At 40.0% G+C, this 19025-nt stretch overlaps 1 protein-coding gene and 1 long non-coding RNA gene across 2 annotated transcripts; both read right to left on the bottom strand.

Moving 5' to 3' along the window:
• Window positions 1-11405: 11405 nt before the first annotated feature.
• Window positions 11406-11913, bottom strand: LOC120294152. The gene is made up of 3 exons (XR_005551636.1): window positions 11839-11913; window positions 11510-11747; window positions 11406-11420 (listed from the first exon to the last, which is right to left on the bottom strand). It is a non-coding gene; the product is annotated as an uncharacterized LOC120294152 (long non-coding RNA).
• Window positions 11914-12192: 279 nt separating this feature from the next.
• On the bottom strand, window positions 12193-18155 carry LOC104447076 (cysteine-rich receptor-like protein kinase 29). Its single transcript, XM_039313915.1, has 5 exons — window positions 17777-18155; window positions 17355-17735; window positions 16508-16639; window positions 13890-14171; window positions 12193-12323 (listed from the first exon to the last, which is right to left on the bottom strand). Exons 1-5 carry the CDS (start codon window positions 18153-18155, stop codon window positions 12193-12195), a joined length of 1305 nt encoding a protein of 434 aa, XP_039169849.1.
• Window positions 18156-19025: the final 870 nt, after the last annotated feature.

Genomic DNA, 19025 nt, shown 5'->3' with positions numbered 1-19025 from the left:
TTGGGCACGTCGTGCGACAGGATAGTCTTTTGGCTTAGGATGGAGCTGGGCAGGAGTGAGGCATGTCATGGATGCTTTGATTTCAATTGTATGCCTGTACCTATTACGTCTTACCTTTTGTATCCTGTAAATAGAAGGGAGGGGTTGTCATTCTCAATATTATGTTAAGGGAATAAGACTTACCCTTTTTTGAAACGGAATGCTCCTTTCTGTTTGCCCCCGCTTTCTTGAAAATGTGTTCTCGAGTTTGGTCTGTTCACACGATGTGCTAGTTTCAAATACCTTTTGTCATATTAAATCAAAGGGGATGATGTTCTGAAACATAAAGTGAGAGGGTTAGAAAGACAGACGTGTTTAAATTTATTATCTTGTTTTGACAAAAGCTTTTGGGTGATGAAATATTTTTTATTTTCAAAATACGTCTTTGGGGGAGAAAAAGCACGAGGAAGCCCAGCCCTCAGTATTCTTCTTGGATGATATTTTCTTTTCATGATTGTATAACATCACTGGGCTAGTTTGGAGTACCGCCTCATGCTCTTAAAACAAAATATTAGAACTGTACAATAGAGTACTTGGAATGAGAAATACAACAATAGCACACTAGACAAGATAAGAAACATGAAACAAGTAAAACCCATGAAAACTCCTGCGTAAAGGAGTTCTTTGATAGTGTTGGTTCCAAAATCAAGCGCCTTTGAGTTCCTCGCCTCCAATAGACTCAAAGTATTAGCATGAGAGGACCACTTCATTGAAGTTATGGAAGTGCAACCCATGCAACCAACAACGATGCTTGCGAGGTAAAGCCCCTATGAACAACTTTATCATTTCTTCTTCAGCTAGTTGAGGGTAAGTTTGCATCATAAAAGCCTCCCACCTTCTTGCATATGCTCGGAAATCCTCTATTGGTCTTTTTCTGAGGTGAACCAAGTTCTGACAAGGCACTTCAGTCTCAATCTGGCTTTGATACTGAAGTAGGAATGTAGAAGATAGCTCATTCCAATCTCTCATGAGGTAGATATCTGTTGTGATGAACCATTGTAATGCAGACCCCGTAAGACTTTCTTGGAAGGCCTGAGTTGTGGATGATATCGAGTCATAGTACCGACCCATTTCAGCATGGAGGTACTACAAGTGGGCCACGGGGCAAGTCGTACCGTTATACTTGCGGAGATTGAGTATCCACATTTCTATAGGGGTCATGATCCTACGAGGGTAAGACGAGCCTAGTATGTCTTGGTTAGGCCACTAGTTTTCCCACTACATATTCATTGTAATGGTAAATTTTTCTGTTTCAGGGAAGTTGGACTCTACCGAAATTACCCCATTGCTTTCTTCTGGGTTAAAAATTTCCGAATGAGGATGAAGTATTGAAGCCATCCTCATGGTCAGAGGACGAGCTTAGTACTTCATTAGGATCATAGCGGATAAAAACATATGCTTCCTCTTTTGACGGGCCTTCATCCCTAGGTGAGAGTAAGAAACAGTTATATGATGAATCGTTAGTTTCATTGTCGAAATAACGCTGGAAGTCCTTAGGATTGTATTCTAGGGTCGAGAAGTCTTCAGGGTTGTACTCTAGAGGATGGTAGCCTTTAAAGCTGTATTCTTGGGAATGCTCAAAGCTTTGGTGTGGTGGCTCGTCGGCAGATGCTGCATTGATCTGCTTACGCTTTCTTTTCTTGGCTTCTAGTCTAGACCTTTTGAGTAAGGCCCTTCGTTTTGTCAGCTCGATTCTGTCAAGGGAAGTGAGAGATATTAGAGTTTCATTGTCTGATTTACTTTCCAGGTTGATAGGGGTTGGTATTCTTTGGACCCTAACTCTTGGAGTAAGCTTGGGGAGTTGTCCGGTCGTGCCCCGCTCTTGAACAGGCTCTAAGTCTATGATTTCGTACAAAGGTTCCTTGCCTTTCCTAATGGGAAATTTTCCAGTAACAAGATGTTGTTCAGCTGCTCATTTATTATGCAAGACTTCATTGACATGCTCCTTTCCTATCTCAGCGACTAATAGCTCCTCGTGCTCCGCGATCATCGGCTCTTCGTAGGGCAAGGTGATGTCAGGGGTGATGTCAATATTATACTCTTGGTGAAAAACATGAATTAGTTCCCTCTAGGTTTTAATGGGACTAATCTTCCTGACAATGTACCATCGCAAGGCAGGGCCAGTCAAGCTTAATTGGTACGATTGAATCATCATTTGGATCAGGTAGGCCTACAAATAGGTCTCTAGGCGGGAGGTATCGGCATACCTTTCGCATTCAGGTGCTTTGAGTTTTTCAGGGATCTCAATGCCGGCGTAATTGGATAGGTCCATGGGATTCTGCTCCTGCAACTGGTTTAACTTTTTCATGATCTTTTCAAACTGTTTATGGTGCTGGCTATTTTCCGGCAAATTCGCAGGTGTCATGATATTGCTTGAGGCAATTATAGAGTTAGGCTTAGCTTGAGTGGATTTCATTTGTCTCGAGAGTTGTTGAAGGACAATGGACATTTGTCCTACACTGTCTTCAATGTTAATGAGGCGATTTTGTACATCATTCTGATCGGGCCCTATTGCATGAGGCCATTCGCGGGCGATTGGTGGCCGGTAATTCATAATTACCTGTAATTGCGGAAACAATGAACAAGCACAAAAGTAAACAAAGATTGACCCATGGCAATGGCCTAACTACCTTTTTTATTTATCAAAAGAGGATTTTATAGACCGCCAACTTTTGACATCTGAAACTTGAAATTGAAATGACAGGATGAAATACTAGATATTAAACAAAAGTCTCTAAACAATGGGATAAAACTTTCACAATATTAACACTAAGGGGCACATGATTGCTACTTTATATGCGACGAGGAGCCTTGCTCTTGCGTAGATGCTTGATTTCTTGGACCGGCTCTAAGGTGTGTATCAAGTCCATTCCCAAATCCCTCTCCATGAGCTCTGCTTGCTTGTGTTGGCTACTCTTGCTGATTGAGTGATGGACTGATGATTTCCATTTTGTCGGGATACGATGGTTGTGGATGTAGGACATGGAGGCGTGGTGGGCTTTTTCTTCTCCCTCAAGCCCTTCAGGTATCACGATCCTTTTGTGATGGCACCTGCTCCATGCTTCCTCGATAATGTCAATCTCAAACGTGTATTCAAAACTTTGACGGGTGAAAAGGAGTGGAGGGACCCTCTTCTTGAAAGATGGCGAGATCTCCTAAAGGGCTCTATACTGTCGTGCCACCCTATATGGGAAATAGGAAATGGCACCGGTGAGGCCGAGTAACGGAATTGGATAGCGACGCTTGAAAGCAAAGCAAGCTCTTTTCATAGAACCAACCAGCACACCATTGGAATGCCTCAGGAGCCGGGTCTCTTAGGAAGTTCATCCAATTTAAATGCTTTGATTGGGAATGTATGATCCTAAAACCATAAATTTTTGTAATGGATTTTCGAAATCATTCATTTCAGACGATCGCATGAAGCCTCGAAATTCACTTAGGTGAGAAAAGAACCAGACTTGTAAAATTTCCGGAGAAACCCGCATGATTTTTTCCATAGTTTCTTTAAAACGATTAAAGGACAAAAATGTTTCAGTTAAAATCATGTTGACATAATTTTGCCCCATCGAGATTTGATCAAGTATCCATGCCATCTCATGACTTATAACATTTCTTTAATGGGGAAAAATGATGAACCCAAAAAGGCCAAGAGGAAAATCTCGTTTTTTGGATCATAGGCTGATTTTGAAAACAGACATTCATGAATTTTAGTGGGCAAGGGTATTATAGTTGTTTTTAAGAATTTGCCTCATAACATGGATTTCAGTTCCTAAAAGTCGTGCTAACCCACCCAATGGGATAATGCCTGTTGATGGCCTAACAAGCTTTTTCTCGAGAGGCATTTCAGTGATGATGTTGTATTCTTCCAGAGTTGGGGTTAGCTCAAACCCACCAAACATAAAAGTAGTCGTCTTCGGGCATCATAAATGTGTCGTGGCTTGTATGACTTTAAGATGAACACTGAATTGAATCAACGATAGGAGATGACCGACTTTGGCCTTCACGCGCTCTTGGGCAAACTGATCTAATTGACCCCACCATCTGAAGAGCTCCGCCTTGGGAGCAGGAATGAACTGGATATCGTCTTTCCCCATCACATATAAAATGGGACTTGAAAAGCTTATCCTAAATTGCCATGGGCCAAATAAAAAGACTGAGTAAAAGTAAAGAAATCACTTTGCTTTTAAATAAAATGGCAAGCACAAAGACATACAGATGGGACGTGTGGCTCGATTTCTAACTCAGAAGGCTTGATGAAATTAAAAGGTTATTCGTCCGTCACAGTCGCGTTAGCAGCATATCCCCTTAATCTCGGCTAAGAAATTCGGGGAAAAGAAAGACACCCTCTACATCGCAGTCTCGCGTTCGAGGTCGTATCTTTGTTAACACCATCCTAGAAATCCTAGGGTAGCCGAGGTCCGTAAAATTTGGGTTGTATGTGTCATGTGTAGTGTTAAAACAGTAAAGCATGCACAACAGTTTATAATCACAAGATAATCTATTTTAAGCAAAATTAAAATAAATTTCTAAGCTTTTGACCTGCATAAAGAAAAAAACCTAAGTCAGTAAAGAATTTAAACAAGACAAAAATAGCCTAAGTCTTCAAAGTCCCCAACAGAGTCGCCAAGCAGTCGCGACCTCTTTTTTCGGCGCCTGCGATCGGGTACAAGCACCGGCAGAGGCTAATGACTCGGCTAAAATTAGTTATACCCGGACTCTCCTAAGTCCACCAATTCACAACTTTAATAGTCTGAGTTTTTAACCTTTTGTAAATCAATTTTTAAAATGGAGTCGCCACTAATCGATTTGGGGTGGGTCGATTAGAAACCTAAGCGAAGTATCGGGAGAAATACTTGCTCTGCGCAACCCAGAGAAATTAGGATCGGTGACTTGATTACACTAGTTAATCACTAATGCCCTTTCGGTACCTAATCTTGTTTAAACCTTGAGGTTTTTGGATGTTTGAGGTTTTCCATGCATTTGATGGGGAGGAAAAACATTTTTTTGGTTTTTCCTATTTTTGGACATAAAAGGGATTTTTTTTTTGGATTTTTTTGGGTATTTTCATGAATTTTTGGCTTTTTTTTTGGATTTTTGGCATTTTTTGGAAAATATGAAATATTTTAAATTTTTTGGAAAATAAAATATATTTATCATTTTTATTATTTTCCGATTTCTAGAAATTAAAATATTTTTTAATATTTTTCGAAAAATAAAATATATTTTTTGATTTTTTGGAAAATAAATTATTTATTTATTTATTTAAAATATTTTTAAAATTAAAATAATTAAAAAATGGCTCGGGTCGGGCTGCGGGCTAGATCCGACTGGACGCCGACCCGAACACGCGGGCCCGACTCGGATTTTCTCCTTTTTTTTTTTGGATGAAACGGCATCGTGGCCGAGCGTTTAGATACGCCCGGCCCGACGACAACCCGCTCCAATGACCCGTTCCCCCGCGAAATCCTACTCGGATCCAACCCGAACCCCGAGGCCGCTTTCCGCTGCCCCTTAAATCGCGGAATCCCTACCCGTTTTCCAAACCCGGATCCGCTTTGTGACCCAGAAATCGCAAACCACGGGTTTGCAAATCCTTGGCGCCGAAGGGGGAAACGGGAGCATTACGGCGGCGACGGCAGCGACGGTGGCTACAGTGGCTATGGCGACGGCAGTGAATGGCAAAGGCGACGGCCATTAGATCTAAGCCTGCTCTCGGCTTTGGCACGGCACGGTGGCATAGCTTGCCACGATGACAACGACCTTTAGATCTAGACGGCGTCGGGACGGTGTTTGGGGTGGCGTTGGAGCTGTATCGACGGCGGATCTAAGCCTCGACCGTCTTCGCACTTTGATTTCTCTTCTCTCTGTAGGCTCGCTTGCCCGCGGCCTCCCCTGATGTCTCTTGGTGGGAGGCCGTTTAAGCTCACGACCTGCCTCCGGCGGGCCTCAAATCTTTGGCTGTGCGTCCTCGGACCCCCCCTGAAGTCTCTTAGTGGGAACTCGAAGTCTGCGGCCTTAGATCTGACTCCCTCTCTCTCTTTGTTCGTGTCTCTCCGGCATAACCTCTCCCTCTCCGGCCGCGAGCCTTCGGATCTGGACTTGTTCGTCCTCGGCCCCTTTTTTGAAGTCTCTCGAGGGAAGCACGAAGCTTTGCAGAAGTCGATCGTTCTCAGCGTGCCTGTTCGACGACAGAAATGGGGCCTATTTATAGGCGAGGGGGCAGCCGGTTGACGGACCTTCGACCGCCAGTCCTCATGCGCCAAGTGGCCTCCGCCGGCCAAACCGGCGTCCCATCTAATGCCAGCTGCCCCTCCCACGTGGGTCGCCGTCCGCCTGTCCCTTTGACGTCGCGTCCTCTGCGCATGCGCTACAGAGGTGCGAGGAAGGAGATGACCAGTAGGGCCGGGCTGAAAGGGGAAATGGGCCGTAAGGGCCCATTCGAGGGCTACTTCTTTTTTGTTTTTTTGTTTTTTGTTTTTATTTGGTTTTTGTTCATTATTCCAAAAAAGACAAAATAAATAAAATAAAAACTTAATTAATAAAAGAAAATAAACCTAATTAAAATTGAGGTGTCAACAAGTGCAAGTAGCATAATTTTATTATTTTTCATAGCTCAAAATTCAAGTTTAAGCTCAAGGTCAAGCTCTTTAGCTCCAGTTTGTGTTAAACTCGAGCTATGTAGAGATTTAATATTGGTAATCAACCTTAGGAAAGTGAATTTTTGACTTCTAAAACATTTCATCAAGTAAAAAGCTCTTAATCGATAGCTCACTTAAACTTGAGGTGAGTGTCACAATCTTAATTTATTAGAGCCGAGTCTTTGAATTTTAAGTCCTCTTGAGTCACATTGTGAGAGCCCAAATTCTACAATAATAGGGGTAATGATTCGGTTGTCCTTCTACCCAAAGGATGAAGCCTCAATCCATGCCCAAAAAGTTGAGATCTCAAATGTCCCCGTCGATAATGCTCTCGCTTTATTTGCCACTAACCAAGGAACTTATAAAGATTATGAAGGAATGGGATGAGCAACCACAACCTAGTCAGTAGTGCGTATCTCTTCAAAGCAGATTGAGCAGCTATTATGCATGTAAAAAGCAATACTAAAAACTCGTAATCCAAAGTCATGATATTATATATATATATATATATATATATATATATATATTGAATCAAATATGTATTGTTTCATTTCAATAAATCTTTATATAAATAAAAATATTCATTTGAATCCACCATCACAATACATAAATTAGCGGTCAAGTTCATTAATTAATCTCAAGTCATGTGTCAATGGCTTATCCATCAACCAATATATTGCTCAATATCCTACCATAATCATGACACAACGTCTAATGATAAAGTGACTAAGATTCTTCCCTTAGCAAAGTCTCCACCTACAAAACTGGTGGCTCAACCTGGAAGGATATCCTAAATTGGTATGAATACCCACAAATCTCTCACTAGGTTCACAATTATATTGAGCATCAAACAACTATCTTCCAATACTAGAAATCCAATCCATAATTAAATCTTATAAATCAAATAAATAACTTTTCGCAATGTCGTCCATTTGCCATTTTTCAACCATTTTTTAAATCATTCATAAACCAGTTTGCAAAGTAGTTAATATATTACTTCACAACACCTTGCATAACATGCTTTCTAAAGATTTGTAAATATGGAGTAGTAAACGCTTGACTTTTTATACAACAACAATGCCATTTCTTTACTCGTACTATATATAATTTATATTGTTTTTGAAATATGAATTTACAAACTCAAAGAACAAAAAGTACCATTCACCTCGGAATGCCTCTGATCGAACAACATTGTTATATGTGCTGACAACCTTGTAGTCTTAACAATTAAACAATAATCGATATCAAAACTGACTAAAATATTACAACAACTATGAAATGGCCAGACTAAACTTAAACGTTAACGAAACGACTCCTAAGCACTAAAAAAAAATTAACTAGAGCAGATATTCAAAGTTATTTGCAACGCGAAACTTGAGTACAAAACTAAGTCACACCATAATTCTCTCCATCAAACTCCATTTCAAGTGAGCTTATAGTCAAAAGGAAGATCTTCTTGAAGCATTGGAATATCCATAACTTGGTCGACCCAAAATCAAGCTTAAAACCATCAAAATTTGGCCCTACTCTTGAGGGTTAAGAGTATGCTCCTAGATGCATATTGTGCTTTATTATTTTCATTTCCCATTTTCATTGTTCGGTAGTTTTTTGGAATTTGCTAGACTTGAAAACCATTTTATTTAGTTCTTGAGCATTATTTTGCGAAATAAATGGAGTCTTTCGTTCAGCAAAAAAATAATTGCAATTTATCAAATTGAAAAGACTTGATGTCACGAATCGAATAAGAATTGATAACATAAATGTAATTTGTAATTTCATCTAAAAAGACTCGTATTTTCTCCAACAATTTTGATAATTTCGTATGAAATCTATAACCTAAAAACATTATTAAGTTAAAAGCCCAAAAGCCATTGGTTGCGCATTGTTCATCATTCTTAGCCAACTTTTAATTTTTTTCCAAGCAAACTATAAGTCCAAAATAAGTTCCGTTAAAATCCTACGATTCCATAATACCATAAACTATCATTTTTTTATATATATTCGCAACTCAATGACTCCTTAATTGAACTTTATAGTTCAAACATAAAACTCAAATTAGTGTCCTCACCCCAAATGTCACTCCAATTAGATGAACGAAAGGGTGTAAGCAATTACCAAAAGTTGCGATACATAGTTGAACAGGCTTGATGAGACATCCGTGGCACAAAATCCTCATTTCTCTTTTCCTTTCTTCCTCTTATCTCTCCTTTCCTCCTTTTAATTTCTCTCTCTTATTCTCTATTTCTCGAGTGTGCTCTTAGCCACACTCTCCTTTTCCCTTTTTATTTCATTTTTTCTTTTTCTTTTTTTTGGGCCCCACACATGTCGACCAAGCAAAATAAAAATGCAACTTTTGCAGATAATCCAAGGAATCATTAAGCAATATGAGGCGTCGTAAGAAGATATGATGTTGCCAAGCTGAAGTGACATCTTGTATTAATAATCTCTTGGATAAATTACAATCAATAAATATTTTCAAATGAGGAAATTGTCTAAAATGTCATAAACCTATAGTACTTTTACCATTCCAAACTTAAACCTTTTAATGGTGCCAATTGGGTTTTAAACATTTTCATATTTTACTAATTGAGTTTCTTTAGGTAATTTTTGCCAGAAATCACTAATGTAAATGCTGGCCGTCCTACTTAATATAGCACGCATTGAAGTGGATAATTTTTAATAACATTTTAAAAAATCAAGTTTTTTTGGATTACTTTTTGAATTTTTTCTTTTATGCTCTCTCTTTCTTTCTTTTTTCCTTTTTTTTTTACAATTCTAACTGGTAAGGGCTGGATGACCTCACCTCGATCTTGGCGAGAGTGCGGAGGCCCTCGCCTTTGGCTCGCAAGGGTTGCAATGCCCCCTCCCCCCAACAAAAAAGAAAAAAGAAAAAGCCTAGGCAAGGGTTTGGCCTTGTGGATTGTGATGGTTGATTGGTGACCTCCCCAGCTAGAGTTCTAAAAAGAAAAGAAAAGAAAAGAAAATGAATAAAAAGAAAAATTAAAGTAAGTCAATAAAAAATTGAAAAGATATTAAAATATTATTAAAAATTGTCTATGTTAATGCCGATTATGTCACATAGAAGGATTGGCATCCATGTTAGTGATTTCTAGCTAAATTCACTTGATAGGCAAAACGTGAAAATGTTTAAAACTCAATTGACACAATTAAAAAATTTAGAATTGAATTGGTAAAAATTTAATAGGTTTAGAACTTTTTGGACAACTTTCCCTTTCAAAAGTCCTAATAAAACTTCTATCGCAAGTCTAGTACTTAGAATCTCATTCTTGTGGCAGCAAGCTTAATTTAATGAGTCGGTCAATTGAAAAAACCAAAAATTGGACGGACGCAAATAACATTTATTGAAGAGTCAAATGCACCACTTATGGGAGACGTACCAGTCGTGACGTCATTGCTTAAATACCTAAGTTTTATATCAATAAATGAAATATTTAGATCTGAAAATTAGATATGCTTGATGGGAAGACAATACTACGGTCAAACTATACATAACGCTGCATATGGGAACACGGGGGTTCGCATTGGTCTTTTCTCACCTAACCCATAAAATATGTCGGTAAACTATAATGTATTGCGGCTATAGTCGGATGCACCACGAGAGTAAACGACCTGCCTAGTTTCTGTAATATACGGGATGGGAAGTCAACAAATTCAATTCATGAAACTTACGTGTATAAGAAAAAGGGTAAATAGATGATAAGATGAAAGTGGTTAACTATATAAAAATCATTCAACTGGTGGAACCAATTTGACTAAGTAGATAATTGGAGACAAATTCTCATTATTATCTTGGCAGCTATAAACATTATGTGTGTCTTAAATATCTGTTTAAATCAAACTACTGACATGGAGCTCACCTAAAATCACGCCTAAAATGACCTAGTCCAACATGAATTCTGTAAGAGCAAGCTGTTCTAGGCTCTAGTTGCGCTTATCTTAACACAAGTAGCGTTAGACATGACTTTTTGTGAGTAACCTTCACTTCCAACATCCTATGCATCTGGATGTAATCCCAAGCAATGAAGCCATATAAATCCTAAATAATCTAAGGAAGAAGTAAATCATGATAATGTAATTTGATGATCTGAAAACCATGACAAACACAAAAAGTAATGTGCAAGGCACACTGATCTCCCATTTTCTAAGGCTACCGTGGGTACAGCTCAGTCATAGAAGCCTCATTTTTCGAGAACTGGTTCGATTTGCTTCTTGATTCCTCAACCTCAAACACTCTTAAATTGTACTCTTGCATGGATGGCATATCAGATTCGACACTGCTGTGTAAGTAGAATGTGGGTCTCGATGGCACTTGGAGAGTGACCGAGTGGCTGTTAAGCATGAGAAGGACCGAGGCCATTGTTGGCCGGCTAATCATATTTTCTTGGACACATAGTAGACCAATGTGGATGCACCTCGCAATTTCAATACTTGAACCAGAAATTATAGAGGGATCAATAATGTTTGATAATGATCCTTCCCTCCAATTCTTCCATATCTGCAAACATTTGACAAACATTGAGCAGATTGATATTTGGAATATTATGTGAAATGAGAAGGTATGTTCATATGCTCACATAGCTTATAAGGACTTCCGTGTCATCACCCACGCGGAAAAGAGTGTTCCTTTGACCACTCACAATCTCCAAAAGTAGCACTCCAAAACTGAACACATCGACTTGATCGAGAAAGTTCCATGCATCGCATACTCGCGCCATATATCCACTGTCCATCACCAAAAGTCCACCTTATCAGCTCTATAGTTTGCTTTTCTCTTTTGATAAGCATTAGCTCTAGGAGATTGTGTCACTTACTAGGTCCCCACGATTCGGTTTGTCTTGGCCCGAGTTTGATCCAACTCGAACAGCCTTGCCATACCAAAATCCGATATCTTTGGATTCATTCTTGAGTCTAACAAAACGTTGCTGGCTTTGAGGTCCCGATGGATGATACGAAGTCGAGATTCTTCATGTAGATAAAGCATCCCTCGGGCAACGCCCATTATTATCTTGTGACGCATATCCCAGTTGAGATTTGCACGCTTCAAGGGATCTACACATTTTGGTGGAATTGCATTCTATAAGACGTCTATTAATCATTTTGTGAGGATATGATTTAATGAGTGACAACCTAAGAAACATACCAAATATGTACTGATCAAGGCTCAAATTGGGCACAAACTTGTAAATGAGAAGCTGTTCAACTCCTTCCAGACAAAAACCTAGGAGCTTGACCAAGTTCCTATGTTGTAGCTTGGCTAGTAACATGAATTCGTTCTTGAACTCAACTTCCCCTTGGCTAGAATTTTGTGATAACCGTTTCACCGTGATTTCTTGTCCGTTGGAGAGCTGACCCTGAAATTTCACCAAATTAGATCTTTGTGAGTATCAATTGGTACATTGAAGCATTTCTAGGAGTATCAAATTGGTATCATCTTTGACTATTTGGTTGCTTGAATTGTGAATACAATAGAGTAGAGGATGTGCTTGCTTAATTATTACCATGTAGACAGCACCAAAACCGCCTTGTCCAAGCTTCCCGGAGTCGAGAAGTTATCCGTTGCCGCTCCGATAATGCTGAAATCAAATTGCAGTGACTCAACCATGCTAATTTCATGCACAACTTCACCTAGAAAGACAAAAACGCTGTCATTTAGAAATCATTATCTTTTCATAGTTTTCATAAAGAAAGTTTCACAAACTTTTAGTTAATGTATGATATAGCTAGTACAAGTACCTAGAGGGGGGTGAATAGGTATATAAAAGATTTTTCTTGATAATCGCGCAATACTTAGATAGTTGAAGGATTTGCAACAAATGATAATCAACGTAAGACTGAGTAAAGGAAATAGAGAATTGAACACGCGGTTTATAGTGGTTCGGCTTGATTCAAGCCTACGTCCACTCTTCTGCACTGACAGCCAATTGGCTGGATTCCACTATAAACAAAGAGATGTTACAGTGTTGATCTTCCTTGATTTCTAGGTGTAGATGATCTACCACACTCACTCAAGGTATCACCAAGTATGGACACTCTCTGTGTATACAATTTCGCTCAGAATGAATCGACTAATATTCAAGATGCTTCAGACTCTGGAATTTCTCTATCGATCACGTATTCAAACACCTAGAACGTCTTCCTTTTTATACTCCTTTATGCCATCATACCCGTTGGCACTTTTCAAAGGAATTCCTCCAATTTACCCGTTGGACGGAATCAATCAAGAAGATCATTTGAGCTATAAAAGGAACCTGACGATAGCCCATCAATCCTGTTTGCCCATACAATCAGGATCTTGGTTTCCAAGAATAGAACATTCCAAGAATATTTTGTTGACCATCGGATCTTCAATTGATCTAAATACGAACAAAAGAATCCGTTATATTTATCCAACCAAAAGATCTTCTCCAGAGGATAGGATTAAATCCTCAACCATATACTTCGGCTCTGGATTTCCTTCGCCACTGGATCAGAAAGACTGTCAATGAGAATAGTCTTGAGTCTTGAGTCTTGAATCTTAAGTCTGGTGATCAGAAAGTCTTCAGACTTTAAACTAGACGATCTGCAGATATCCAGACTAGACTGATAGAAACGTTTTGTCAGCTTCAAAATATTCATGAAAGATTTCTCCAACAATCTCCCCCTTTTTTATGGTGACAAAACTTTCATGTAGATTTGAACCACTTTGACCTGCAAAAACATTTCTCAAGCAATATGGCTATCTCATAAAGATTTAATAAAACAACCAGACGCTGCATCCACAGAAAATTGGTTAGTCTTTTATGAGTAATACCATATAACAACACTTGATATAAATGCAAATAGTCAAGCATCTAAATCCACAGCCAATTCAATCAAATTCAAGTTCACAACAAGTCATACTCAAAGACAAACATATTCAACCACAAAAATAAATTTAAAGTCAAAGAAAGATGGTTGGTTGGTTCAAATTGCTTCTCCCCCTTTTTGTCATCATTAAAAAGGTGAGAAAGGAGTCGTCCGCTTGGAAATGCGCACGATCCGGAAATCTCCCATGGACTCGGACTACGCCTTCTAGCCTCTTCAAGTCTTCCCTTAGTTGAGCTACCTCCTCTCCTTTGGCATTGGCTTGAAGTTGTAGAGCGAGGTCTTTCATTTTGTCCTCTAGGGTAACTGAAGGTGCTTGTCCAGCATTCTTTATGGCTTGAATCTCACAGTCCAGAGCATAGATTTGGCCACGCATTTCCAGAAGAACATCCATAATACGACGAAAATCTGCAAAATTGTCCGTCTGAGTACTTGCATTTGCTTTCTCCGATGGAGTGAATGCAGACGATGGCGCTTCTGTATAGTCTTGCAGATTTGGTGTTGACGTATCGTGTTCTTCTTCAGGCAATTGAGAAGCCTGAAACTCTTCTGGGTCTGTTGGAGATTGTCTTAGACCTTCACTATTGGCAGCATGAGGTGTGGACCTTTGCTCGCCAACTCCCCCTGTCTCTAGGACATCAAAAGGGGAAGAGTGATGATCATCCTCTTCTGTATCTTGATTCTCCTTCTCTCTGTTTCTTCTGTTGTTCTGTCGATTGGGGAATAGAACGTCTGGTCCTTATCAAGGTAGTGATTGTAAGATCTTCCTCCTCATCTTCATCCTCCAAGATGAGAGTTCTTTTCTTTTTGGATGGGGCACCAATGGCCTCCCTCCCTTTTCGCTTTGGCAAGCGACTTAGGCTGGAGTCTTCACTCTAAATTTCTCCATTGCCTTGGAAAGTTCTTGCAGACGCATCTTCGTTAACATCTTCAAACCTACCACCATCTTATCGCACGGTCGAACACAAAGTGTGTGTGGCGGTTCAATATTCATGTGTCTGAAGATCTTGGTCACCAGACCTGGATAAGGCAATTGTCCCTTGTCCTTCGACATGGCTCTGTACATGTGAAAGAGAATAGTGTGAGGAAGAGAGAACTTCATCCCTGAGTTGATTGCGTACATCAATTTTGCCTCTGAATTAGACACATCAGTCTTTGATGTAGACTTGGGCCTGATGCAATTGATCACAATTTTGTGCAGCACAATATTGATGGCACGCATCCTTGAATAGATGATTCTTCCCTCTACATCTCTATCTTTGACAAGTTCCAATGAGGCACGAGCAACTGAGACTTTGATTGGTTGATAGCGTCCTCGTTCAACTCCAATTATGTCCGCCAACATGTCTACGTCTAACACATAATCCTAGTCTCGAACACTGAATGATATTCTATTCACATCTATAAAGCTGAGATTCGAGTAGAAATACGCAGTCAGTTGAGCATAACCATCTATGGTATCAGTGCAAAAACGTTCAAGTTGAAGCAGACTGAACTTCTCCCTTAAGTTCACATTAACAGCATCCAAGAAATCGAAATCGACACTCCTAGGGTTTATCACCCCTCATTTCAGCAGTCTGAAAAACAAATTCTCCTGTTCCTTTGATTTGAATAACTCCATCCTCTTTCCCTTCACCTTTGCAGCAATACCCATTCTAGGTTGAAAATCAGTGAACATTTTATCATCGTCGTTCCCATCAGTCAGATTCGGTCCCGACATACGAGGGTCACTGGGAATATTCGCAAGTGCTTCCTCTGCTTTACCCTTGGGAGCAATTCCCAAATCCTCCATTCTTTTCAGAAAGATATATTCATTCCCATAATTCTTATCTTTAAGAAAATCATCCACGTATTTCAACGGAGTCCCAGTACTTTTCAACGCACAGTAAAGTTTGTAAATAAACGAGGGTTTTTGGACTCTTACTGGGTCTGCGTCCTCGATTATCTCTTCCTCTGGTTGTTGACCCGCATCATGTGGGGTAGATGGCGTTGAGTGATGTGGTGGAGAATGAGTCGGGTTCTGTTGCTGACTCGATAATTCTTCCTCTTCTGTGAGATCGAAGTGGGTAGGACCCTCCTTCATCCTTTGTGGTCCCCTGTTCGCGATTCTTGAAGACTTCCTCGAAGAAGACATCCTTCTTTGTCGCTGAAAGATTCCTTTACTTGCTTTCCCAAGAGAAGATGACAACTTTCTCGAAGATGAACACGAAGTAGAAATTGGATTGGGAGGAGAATGCTTTTTAGGGTTTTGAAAATTGAAAATGAAAACTGTATATATATAACTCAGTTTTGAAAATGGAAGTTCAATCGGCACAAGGAAAGTGTACGAATACCTCTTTTCAAAATCAATAACTGCCAAAATTAATTCTTTTGAAAAGACAAGTTTTCGTTTTTCACGGAGACTACAAAATAACTGAACGAAAGATCATACCTTTTCGAATAACAACTTACAGTCTATAGTCATCAATGTCGGAGTCTGAGGATTTAGAGTCTGAGAAATTTGAGTCTGATGATCATCAACTTTTTGAGTCTGAAGGTTGGAGAGTCTCTAGACTTTAACTCAACCATATAGGATTAAATCCTCAACCATATACTTCGGCTCTGGATTTCCTTCGTCACTGGATCAGAAAGACTGTCAATGAGAATAGTCTTGAGTCTTGAGTCTTGAATCTTGAGTCTGGAGATCAGAGAGTCTTCAGACTTTAAACTAGACGATCTGCAGATATCCAGACTAGACTGATAGAAACGTTTTGTCAGCTTCAAAATATTCAGGAAAGATTTCTCCAACAATGTAAACCCTAAACCTTTTAACCTTTATAAAGTTTTTGGCCTAATTGTCGAAAGCAATGCAGCTCTTGCTACTTTGCATGTGCAAAAGCATAGTCATTAGTCAACTTAATTATTTTCATAATCTTTTTTAACCTCATGAACAGTCGTTGTTCCGAAGCAAAAGGATAAACACTCGCCTTCAACACTTTCTCTAGGCTGCTTCTTCCTTTTCACATTCAGGAACATGATGACAATGCTGATGACAAGTAGTGCAGAAATACTTGTGATGACCACAATGATCCCAGTCCTCGTCGAATTGCTCTTTCCAACTGCAAGAGCAAAGGCACATTACGTTTATGATCATTGCTTGCTGCTTACTATGTAAAAGATACATCACGCGATTCTCTGATAACTCAGGGGAAAGTGTTTCTGATTTATGGATTTTGTCATCCTACCAATTTTCATTTGATAAGATTCGGAATATAACACATTTCCCTAAATTTTTAAGTTTTCGCGGATGCCTTTTTTACCTCAATTTCATTACTTTCATCAATTTCTTATGAAAATCAGGGTAAAGACGGTAAAATGGTTTACAGAAACAGAGTGGGGCAAGGAATATCCAATGCAAGTTTGCAAAACTTTTGCAGAGTTATTAGAACTCCCAATGTGCACATATAGGACCAATATATACATGCAGATCACGGCTATGGATCGTAACCCTAGCTCGATTTAGATCTCTGTCTCTCCCTTAGATGACATGACTGTGATAGTTGACTAGTATCCATGTAGATGCATCAATGATTAAACATATATTCTTCTGCCAAAAATATGGATCAACCCGTACCTTCTGCCAAAAAGCATTTAAAAATTACATGATCTACTGAGCATATATTAATAAAAAGAATCTTGTGGTTTAACAGAGCATGTAGATTAAGCTATATGAAGAATTTGATTGGGTGAATCTCACGCGAAACCTGCATATTTTTATAGAAAAGAAAAGACTGAAACGCCGTGTACGTAACTCCTGAACAAGAGCCAACTTACCTGGTGGTGGAGGCATTGCATCTTTCCCATGCGATGGTGGTGGCAGAGGCGGCGGAAGTGGCCCACCGACTGGATCGAAGAACCGATTATTGGTCCCGTACAGGATCAGGCAACTTGGCACCATGTACCGTCCTCCTGAGTACCTGAGACAGCAGTACCTGATCTCATAGGTGACTACAGCCAAGCAGTCGCTGCATTGCTGCTCCGTCAAGTCTGGTGTGCACTGCACCAACGCATAGATCATGTCAGGCCCCGCTGATTCGTTCCCTGATGCGTACTTTCTCAATGAGCCACCACGTGCCGCCTCAGCCGACAGACCGTTCAGGAGCTTCCTTCTTGCTGCGTTGTATGTGTCTACGCTCGAGACATCGTCACCGGTGCCTGCTACGTAGTTGGGTTGTAGCACGACTACACCAAAGAACGAGCGTCCGAGTACCGAATGATGCAGTTCCCGCTGTAGAGGAGTGCCTCCTTTTGTAGGGGGCAGAGGCGGCGCATGTCAGAGGCCAAGACATCGAGGCAGGCGAGGCAGGTTTTGGTGTCTAAGTCACTGCGGCAGAGGCCAAAGAGATAGAGGGTTTGGGAGGCGCCGGAGATGGCAGCAGAGGCATTGAAGAAGCCGTAGGAGAGGGACGAGGAGCTGGTGGTGGAGATGGAGGAGATGAGGGTGGTGAGGGTGGTTTGATAGGTGCTGTTGGCAGTGAAGTTGCCGGTCGAACCATAGTGGGGCACCGGGAATTGGGCGTTTATGGTGGAAGCAAACATGAGAAGAAGCAAGAAGAGGAGATTTGGAGGATCCATTTTTTTCTCTTTGGGTGTGTCGGGTGTCTCTTTGATAGACCCGACATATATGAAGGGTTTAATCTTAAGAAATTAAATATGTTGAAATATCTAATGAAAATTTATCACATCAACAATAACTCAGCCAAAAAAAGGAAAAATCTCAAATAAAGACTTAAAATGAGCTTACCTTCTCAAATAAGGACCCGAAGTGAACCCGAAGTGATCGTTGTTCCAAATAATGACCCGAAGTGACTAACAAGTCTCAAGTAAGGACCTAAACCTATTGGCCGGCCAAAATGTTCATTGGTCGGCAAGCGTGCAACGTTTCCGGTGGCTAGAATATGGGCAATTTTGTCCAAAAAAATATAGATAGAAATTAACAAACCCTAAAACAAAACCCCCAAACTCTTCATGTTCTTCTTCTTCTGCTCTTTATCTTTTACGTTCTTTGTCCCCTCTCATTTGGAGAACCAAAAATTTCTATTAATGGAGCAAGATCCCTAGCTCCCTGAGTTCCAAAGGTACTCCCTCCCTCCCTCCTTCTCTCTCTCTCAATTCGTATTCCATTAACAGAAAATTTCAGTGCTCCAAGCGAGAGGGGACAAAGAACGAAGAAGATGAAGAGCAAAAGAAGAAAAACGTGAGAACGTGAAAAGTTTTTTTTTTGGGTCACAAGACGTGAAGAGTTTTAGAGGGTTTTTTTTTTTGGGTTTGTTAATTTCTATCTATATTTCTTTTGGACAAAATTGCCCATATTTCGGCCATCGAAAATGTCACATGCTCACCGGCTGGTGAACATTTTGGCCGGCCAACAAATTCACGTCCTTATTTGAAACTTGTTAACCACTTCGGGTCCTTATTTGAGAAAATATGTTTATTTTGGGTCCT

Source organism: Eucalyptus grandis, chromosome 5 (assembly GCF_016545825.1).
Source record: "Eucalyptus grandis isolate ANBG69807.140 chromosome 5, ASM1654582v1, whole genome shotgun sequence".
NCBI classification, from domain to species: domain Eukaryota; kingdom Viridiplantae; phylum Streptophyta; class Magnoliopsida; order Myrtales; family Myrtaceae; genus Eucalyptus; species Eucalyptus grandis.
The sequence above is the reverse complement of the archived record's forward strand: the minus strand, read 5'-3'. Positions and strand labels throughout refer to the sequence as shown.